A 9,004-nucleotide genomic window follows, 5' to 3' on the forward strand; every position below is an offset into this window, starting at 1 on the left:
ATGTTATATATATATATATGTATATTATACATTATATATATATATATATTATGTGTGTGTGTGTGTGTATGTGTACCCGTGTATGTGAGTGTGAAATCTATATATATATTTGTGTGTGTGTGTGTGTATGTATATATATATATGTGTGTGTGTGTGTGTATGTATGTATATTTGTATATATTTGTATAGATAGATATATATATATATATATATGTATATATATATATATATATATATATATATATATATATATATATATATATGTATATATATATACATATGTGTGTGTGTGTGTGTGTGTGTGTGTGTTTATGTATATATGTATATATGTGTATGTATGTATATATATGTGTTGATATGTTTTTGTCTGTTTGTCTGTTTTTGTGTGTGCACATGTGAATGTACTTTTGTATAGCTTTAAAAAGTTCACGTGTATGAGGTTTGATGATTATATGTATGGATTACTGCTATATTGATTTTGTTTTACCTCTTACTCCTCCGCTCTACCTCTTGCAATGAAATGGGTATCGCATGCGTGCTTCTGTATCTGCACAAGTATGCATATCTACTATCAAACTTCAGTCAACATGTGTGTCCTAGTTATCCGTACTCGAGGAATTTATGGCACACTGTAGACCTGGCGGTGCATTTGATGAGGATTTGCAGTAGTTAAGGTTGATATTGAGAGTTTATTTTGTATATCATTGTATTTAAATTGCCCGGACACTAAAGTATCTGGCCTGGACGTCGATTTTTAGATCTATACGGGAACAGGACAAATACTATTAATATGTGATTGCACATGTCCGCGAAAGGTAGCGGTGACGAATATTGCCATCCTGTGTGATGGTGTGTATGTGAGATATTCCGAATGGGGTGCATCCGCATATATTATCAAAAATCACACTTTTCGAAGTTTTACACGATGATTTATTGAGGATGCTGAGTTCCATCATTACATCAGAACGCTTTTTCTCACTCGCACAATAATCGAGTGTGTGGAACAGTTCTGTACTGGCGTACACTGGCAGCACTATTCTTCGACGTAAATGACAAGTTTTATCATCTGTGTACGTAGTGCAGGTTTAGAGGTTGGCGATACTTAGATATCGCTGACTGGATGCGGTCTCTTTTCGATTTTAATCGACTTGTAGCTTCAGATAAAAGAGTTCAATCGTACCTGAAGGCTTGTCGTTTTTTGAATGTCTACCTTGTGTTTTCTTTTTATAAACTATTGGTCTGAAAGGCTTGCTACCGTTCATGATCATGAGCGTCACCTTAATCTTGGGCTTGTTCCATCCAGTTCGAATATTGGTACACAGTTTTAAATCTCCTCCTTTCAGGCAGAGTTCCCATGGGTCTTGCTGCTGCCCTATAGTTACCCAGCTTGCACCTGATTGCAACTATGTTTTGTTTTCAATTCTGTCTCCTAAACAATCCACCGCCCTTGCGTGAATACAGCTGAGAACGATTCTGCGCTACCGGAAGGCTTTTTCGACGACTATAATAGAGACGCGAAGGAAAGGAATATCGACACGAAAAAGGAAGCTATCAATGAATGGGACAGGTAATGAAATTTTTGTTCGACTTTTGGACAGGCTCTATACATTTGCCTCCAGCGCTTACTGGGTTGCGTGAGTTTTCTGTGAACGCATGGGCACCCCATGTGTGATCTCTCATTGCAATAAACTCTTCATTATATTTCAAAGTTTCCAGAAAGTAATGTCTAAAGAGCAAGAGAAATCAGAAGCGCTTATTGAGGAAGACGAGCTGGAGTACGCTGAAGGTAGAGATAAAATTTTAGGCCAGGAACAGAGGTGAGTCGTTCAATTTAAACTATGGCAGTACAAGAGAAATTTGGTATGGTGTCGCATGTAGCTATATATATATATATTGCTTTCTGTGCAGTGTCATATTTTTTGGATAGGCTTGATCGCGTCGCCTTCCATTGCCTTCACTCACTCTAAAATGCCATCCCAAGCCGCAAGACTGGATATCAATAGTGCAGCAATTGACATCTTAAGTTGACCTACATTGTCAGGGCCGCATTGGATCGAGTTGAACGGATGAAGCGGATGAGAGAACAGGCTATAGACAATATGAAATCAAAGACTACCTCAGCGACTCATGCAAGAAAAGAACACGCGATGAAGATTGATGACGATAGTAGCGACGACGACGTTGACGAACTCGATGACTGGAGATCAAAGGCATTTTGATCAATTTCGTCCGATTTTATTGGTACTTCTGAAATGATCCTAAACCTAAGTTTCTAGATGAGCACATGTAAACTCGTCAACCAAAATGGGGTAACATTGTGGCGGGATTTCAAGCGAACAGCTTACGCCAACAAAGACTGTGTTTTTATAATCAGCATCGACTACGAGATCTTCAGCAAGCTGCCTCTCTTCTGACGTTATGGAATAGAAAGTGAGATCGGCACGGTCGTGCATCAGAAGCAAACCGCTATTGGCAATCCCAATAAATTGCTTACGCGCATGTGAGCAACATACTAGGAGTTTCAGATTTGAGCTCTTGCGCTTATTTTTAACTCTTGAAATCCGAATGTGTTCTAGTTGCTTGTGCACCCATCAATTTTTGCAATCAACCCCAAGTTTTCAGTAAACAACACCGGCAATCATCTGTATGGCCCCATTTTAGTAGTGCCCGAACATGTTTACGAATGTGGATATTCAACTACATTCTTTACTTATACGAGTGGCATGAAACATATTCGGCAGAAAAAAGCTGTCTCGCAGGCTATAAGCTAAACGTTGATAAATACCCCTTAGACCAACCTACTAAAGTGATAAGTGCCTTGACCTGAGCGCGTCACCAATGGTGGATACTTATGGTAAATGAAGAATATTGGTCCTTCTTGAGGGTTCATATGAACACCTACCACACGTTGGATAGTGTTTGACCTTTTATTCACATCTATATTGATATGAGCTATATACATTTCCGTGCATTATTGAACATAAAAAATATCGTGTGGACATGTTTACGACATTCGACTTTCAATCCTGCCTGCGAATTTCTCGTCGCTGCGCAACCACGCAGCTTCTGCGATCGCCCTCAAATCAAGTACTCTAATCGAAACAGTCAAGGCCAGTGCAAGTGTAATACCCCTTTTTTCCTCTCAATTCGCAAAAAGAACCGAGACAAGGGACCACTCTACCTGAGAACTCTGCCAGATCGGTTTGGACCCTATGAAGCAAAACCCTTTGTCGTGACAGGGTGTTGGAAAACTTGGTGCACGCAGTAGATGTATAATTGTTAGCCAATGTGTCTCGACACATTGCTGACGAGTGCTGTCGGAACAACAACCGATGTAGCCGTCGACAGGGGAGCTGCTTGTGTTGCACTAATTCCAGACTCACTTGGTACTGGATTCGTAGCTGCAGCCGGTATGCTGGCAGAGATAGCTGTTTGTATTGCACTGGTCATTGCAGCACTTGCCGCTGGACTATCGGTAGCCGGCAACAGCGGAGCTGCTTGTGTTGAGCTGGAAAGTGAATCAATTCCTGCTGAACTGATAGCTGTAGCGGGTAAGCTAACTGGGGCGGCTGCTTGGGTAGAGATACTCGCGGGGGATGATACTGCATCGCTGCTTGCCACAACACTGGCGTTGCCGTTGGTGGTCGTGTTCGGAGTCACAGGATTGCCATTCTCACAATAGCTTGGAGTCTGTGTGCCCAGGCTAAAGAGGACCTTTTCGTTGACAAATGGACGCACTATGGCATCACCATCCGATGTCAGCTAAGGTACAAACAAAATCAGAGTCGAATTTTAATATTAGGACATTCATCAGCAATAGCTGCGCTCCACAGTGAACCAGATCTAAGTGGTACTCAACACTTCGATGGCATGAATGGTCCCAGAAACTGAACTATATAAAAGAAAATGGGAGGTGTCAATGGATCGGGAGATCAACTCGCGCAGCATTTCATCTCGCGACCAAAAAAAAAAGAGAGCAAAGAGATACAAACGCATTAAAAACCCATACCTGGAAGACATAAGGCCCCTCTTCTACTGGTGCTCCCGCAAATGGATAAGACCACTGATGGGTGCTATTTGAATCATAGACTGAAACGATTCCCATCGGCGAAATTTTTAAATTGTACGGCGGAATACCCGCGGCAGCTCCATAGGTACTATAAATGATGCCTACCAGTACAATAAATTCGACAAAAATGAAAGCCGAGTTTTAGTAAAAATGTCAGCGACCGTGTTTTCAAAGAATAGAGAATATACTTGTAGTGATATTTTTACCAAACTGACAAACTTGACAACATACGGGTATGCTAATCCCATAAAAAGTGGTGCAAAATGTAGTATAACAACCTGCGGAAACCGAGCATCTTCAAAGTGGCCCGTAAGTTGCGAATTTGATCTCCCATATGGACATACCGTTCGCATCCATCATGACAGCTGTACCATTGTCCGTGAGGGTCAATGTGGCAGTTCCACATTCCGTCAGTAGTGAGAACGTTGATGGTAATGGCTGGGTTTCAGAAACTATATCTGCGATATACGTGCAACTGAAATAATCATCATTTCCGTACGGGTATTGACATGTACACGTGACAAACGTTGACATGCTAGGAGTAGCGGCAGTTCCATTGACGAACTCAAGCACACTCCCATATTCTTCGGTGGTTGATTTGTAGGTACATACAGCTTCTGCGGGACAAACCCCTTGATCGCACGGGCCATCAATGACAGGAATCTCGCAATTGTCCCCGGTACTCCAGGGATGGCAGAAACAATACTCGCCCTCATAGATATTGAATAATGCTACGCCGCCCTGTTCACATTGTATCGTGTAGTTCCCGGACAACTCACAAGACCGACCTAAGAACCCGTCCTTACAGGTGCACATACCCCATCCAACAAGCGTGGGATCATAGGCACACAGCCCGTCATTGAGACACGCATTCTCCTTCAGACATGGGTCCGATATGTCGCAAAGGTCGCCTACATAGCCTTCATCGCACTCACAGATTGTCGTATCTGTGTTGTAGGAAGGCAGATATACACAGCGGCCGTGATAGCACTTTGGTGTGTCGTCAGCTGCCCCCTCTGAATAAGCATCTGCACATTGGCTCTTGGTTTCACACGAGGGCCCGGCCCAGTATGGAGGACAAACGCATCTATAAATAGAACAGCATGATAATTGCTAGTGAGAATTGACAATAATTAATCATGGAATTTGGTGCCATAGTGTTTAGAGAGTCCTTATATAGCGGCCATTGTTGCATCTTTTTTAAAAGTTGAAGTCGATACGACATCATCACCCTGAGCTGAGCGAGAAATATACAACTGAACAGCAAAAACACTACATTGAAAGGAGAAGACGTATGTACAATCATCGCATATACGTGCCGATGATACATATTGAGTTTCGTAGGTGACCGCTGTTTGCGTTAAGATCAGCAGTATAACTTGTACTTGCGCTCCCGTCATTATATTTTGGAACAATACAGAACATCGTCGAACATGACCCAACCGCACTGACAAATACATTCTTATGACAAACGCTTAACAGTTTGAGATACATACCTCGTAGTGTATGTGTAGTTTGCATGATTTTTTATCAGGCCACTTGAAAGATAATGGGACTTAAAAAATGTCTCATTCGTTTCAAGAGTGGGGTCGCAGGTGCCCAAATTTTCACATGTTCCGCCAAGTAGCTCAGTAGTTGCATTTGCGACATCATATGCGTACACGCAGGGGTAAAGATCAGAGACTGTATTCTCACAACGCTCCCCGGTGAAGTCAGGTGGGCATACCTGGGTTAAAAGCAAAATTAGTCACACGCGACTATATTGGTTCCAAAATTAAGTGATATAAAACAAGTACACTCATAAAGAAAATAGCAAAGCGAATGAGAACTTCAGAGGGCGACAAATATTCCAGAAGCAAATCAAAAATTTGTCAGTATATAACCCCTCAAGAGGAAAAATGAACCTAATATTGATATTGCATGTGACCTTGATGAGCACTTACACAAGCCGAAGTATCACTTTCAGCCACCTCGGCAATATAACATACGCCACCATTCAGGCATTCGATAGGAGTTGTTATGTTGCTGTCCTTGCAGTACTCACAAGGCAAAGCATTGCAGGCCCGTCGACTCGCACCTGTACACCGTGCTCCATTGTTCTGGATGTAATTGGTGAGAAATGTGAGTTTGAGATTATTACTGTTCCAAAGCACATAACGACATAGGACAATGTCGAAATGACTAGTACGCATTTGCTTTAAAACGAATACATATTTAAGCAGGTTTGTACAGGAATAGGACGCAAAATTGTACAGTCTTCAGTAGCAATTTGGTGATAGAACTCTCGACGAATTCGCGGCAGAAGGTCCCGTGAGTACATAAACTGAATTTTTAGCCTCAAAAATTTCAAAATACTGGCAGCACCACAAGAGTATGCTCGTTCAGATGTTTTACAATATTCAAAATACCTGGGAGACCGGATCATTACAAACTCGCTCTTGAACGCCCGTTCCACAAGGATGGGTACATTCACTCCATTCGCTCCAGCCTCCGTTCACAGCGTCGTGCATGGCGCAGGGCCACCAGTCCCCTCGATATTCAATCAAAGACATCATCGAATGTTCATATGCATAATCGCACACTTCGGTGACATTAAGGCCATCAAACTGCGAGCCAATAAGCGAAGGTGATTAAGCGTTTAACCTTCCCAGTTATGAATGGTGTCGCGATTTTCTGATTCTTAATCGATTTATCGCCCCCGCTTGCACATTATGTTAAACCCGTCTGATGGTTGAGCAGGCTTGGGCGATCGCATGAAACATAACAGAGCAGTACACGCCAGATCAGGCTAAAACAACACCGAAGGAGGAACGGTTGTCATGTTCATGCATTTAGAAGCGCTCAAGAGTGAGAGCGTATCGACGGCAACAAATAGTACGCATTAAAATTTATCAGGATACACGTAACCTTTGCTTTGGGCAAGTACAGTCCTACATACTTGGTATATGGCTAAGAGAACTCCTTTCCCTTGTTCCACAAACGGTAGCAGCGTATCGCACTCGTTGAAGTCGAAACAGCGTTCATTGACTGCGAAATCGAAGTAATCTACAAGTTCCGGAATTTGTGCCACATCGTTCTGCAAATGAAAGTAGAATCGGTCAATGGATTGTCGAGTAGAGATCGATACCGATCAGAATCATACCAGTAGCATTTCCGATCACGATACGGCTGATAAAAAGAACGAGGCACGAAAAATTGTAAAGTTTAGACAAGTCACCTTTAAACCGACCGCCATATTGTTGTCGTGCGTGATCTGAGCTAAATATTTATTCCATATCAGCTGGTTTTGATACATCTCAGCATCCTGGGCCGGAATACCCTCGATCGCCTCCGCTTGCCAGGAATCAACATTATCCCACTCAATGGCCTGGCAGCCTATTGAAGTAGATACATACTTTAAATAGCAATTGAAACTTTCAGCCCTCATTTCTATTTCGAGTCAAGCTACAACATCGCGAAAAATGGGTACCTCGTATATAAATTTGCTTACGTACCTTTTTCTTTCGCCAATTGGGCACGCTTCAGCATAATTTCTTGAAGTGAGGCGTAGTGAGGCTGGTCAGGTCGGATATCAATGTACATTTCGTCGGGCCAATCCTGATATGTAAAATCGAAAGGTGTTACAAAACTCTTCCAGAACTATGATTGAATTCAAATCTGCAAGCAATATTTTGCGCGACAGAATTTCTCTAGTAAAAATCATGAACCTCTAGCAAGCTAGACACAAGTATGAAAAAATTAAGCCATATGCTCAAATCTCAATAACAAAACGGGAAGCGCAGGAGAATTTTGTTGGAATTTTTAATAGTCACGATCAATGGATTAGCAGAGGCATAAAACATCGAAGATTGAGGTCCAGGATATGCGACAATAACAAGCCAAGATATGCAACAGTGTATGTATTTCTTACCCCCAATGTGAGCCCTAACGACTCGGGCGCAAAGTTTATTGAGTCTGGGCGGCCGACCTCGTAGGTGCCCCCACTACGCAAGAAATAAATTTTAAGATCGTGATGAGGCTACAGATTTCCTTTATATTATGACGCAGGCGGTCTTTTTCATTTCTCCGAAGAGATACACCGAATCTAAAACAAGTGCATCCTTGGCATACAGAATCAAAATTTTGCTTGAAATGTCAAACCAACATTCGGTCAAAAAAATATTCTTGTATAAGAACCAGAACAATGCATATGTAGGTGCGAAAAGCACGTTTAAGGTCTAGACGCATGTGCAGGTTTAGCATACGAAACATAAGAGCTATTAAGCTGTCTTACTGGGCAACCCGAAAATACCCTTATGAGAAGCGAGAAGGTGAATAGAGTGCTTTTATGGCAAGCTTTACGGTGCTTTACTTCAGACGGCACTGCGCATTCCAAGAAATGATACCTGATGTAACAGATGGTAAGAAACGTCTCGTTTAGCTTTGCTATCGTTTCCTCGTCTAACCAGAACATGTCGATTAATACCTTATGAGAAAAAGCGATGATGTAAGGTCAGATATCAAAGGCGCACGTATGGGTGAAAATGCTCAAGAAGAAATCGTAATCGATCCGACTATTTTACACGACTTTACATAAATGCATCCAAACATACGTCTGCAAATATGGAATTCCCAAACAAGTCCACGTTCTGACAATTGAAGTCTGTAGAAAGATCGGTTTGTTCTGGGCACCAGGCTTTGTTAACAAACCCAGCGGGATTGAGAGGTACGGACGGCCAAGTTTGTACTGTAGGTTCGTCGCCACCACCCTGAATATGGTTTTGTCACGATTAAATAGTATCGACATGAGTATCCCAAGCTTCGTATGTCAGTTTACTCGGAATGAGAGCGTTAAAACAACCCATACGAATATCTCAATGCCACGGAAACAGCACTCCTAATATATGACGTACACTTACGGGAAAAAATAATCACGTAATTGTGTTTTGACACCTC

General features: G+C 42.1%; 2 protein-coding genes across 2 annotated transcripts; one reads left to right on the forward strand and one right to left on the reverse strand.

Annotated features, from left to right (window-relative positions):
• Positions 1–1,715: 1,715 nt before the first annotated feature.
• SARC_01831 (hypothetical protein) lies at positions 1,716–2,219 on the forward strand (the record flags this gene model as incomplete). The annotated part of the gene is made up of 2 exons (XM_014304458.1): positions 1,716–1,817; positions 2,042–2,219. The coding sequence occupies exons 1-2, from the start codon at positions 1,723–1,725 to the stop codon at positions 2,217–2,219; spliced, it is 273 nt and encodes a 90-aa protein (XP_014159933.1). The 5' UTR covers positions 1,716–1,722.
• A 409-nt stretch (positions 2,220–2,628) lies between these two features.
• SARC_01832 (hypothetical protein) lies at positions 2,629–8,823 on the reverse strand (the record flags this gene model as incomplete). Its single annotated transcript, XM_014304459.1, has 12 exons — positions 2,629–3,762; positions 4,010–4,170; positions 4,414–5,156; positions 5,566–5,795; positions 6,013–6,168; positions 6,478–6,675; positions 7,008–7,145; positions 7,287–7,444; positions 7,564–7,666; positions 7,980–8,052; positions 8,455–8,534; positions 8,662–8,823. Coding segments are annotated over 12 exons (2,685 nt in total), but the record flags the coding sequence as incomplete, so codon positions are not given.
• Positions 8,824–9,004: the final 181 nt, after the last annotated feature.

This window comes from Sphaeroforma arctica, assembly GCF_001186125.1.
Source record: "Sphaeroforma arctica JP610 unplaced genomic scaffold supercont1.76, whole genome shotgun sequence".
Classification (NCBI taxonomy): Eukaryota; class Ichthyosporea; order Ichthyophonida; genus Sphaeroforma; species Sphaeroforma arctica.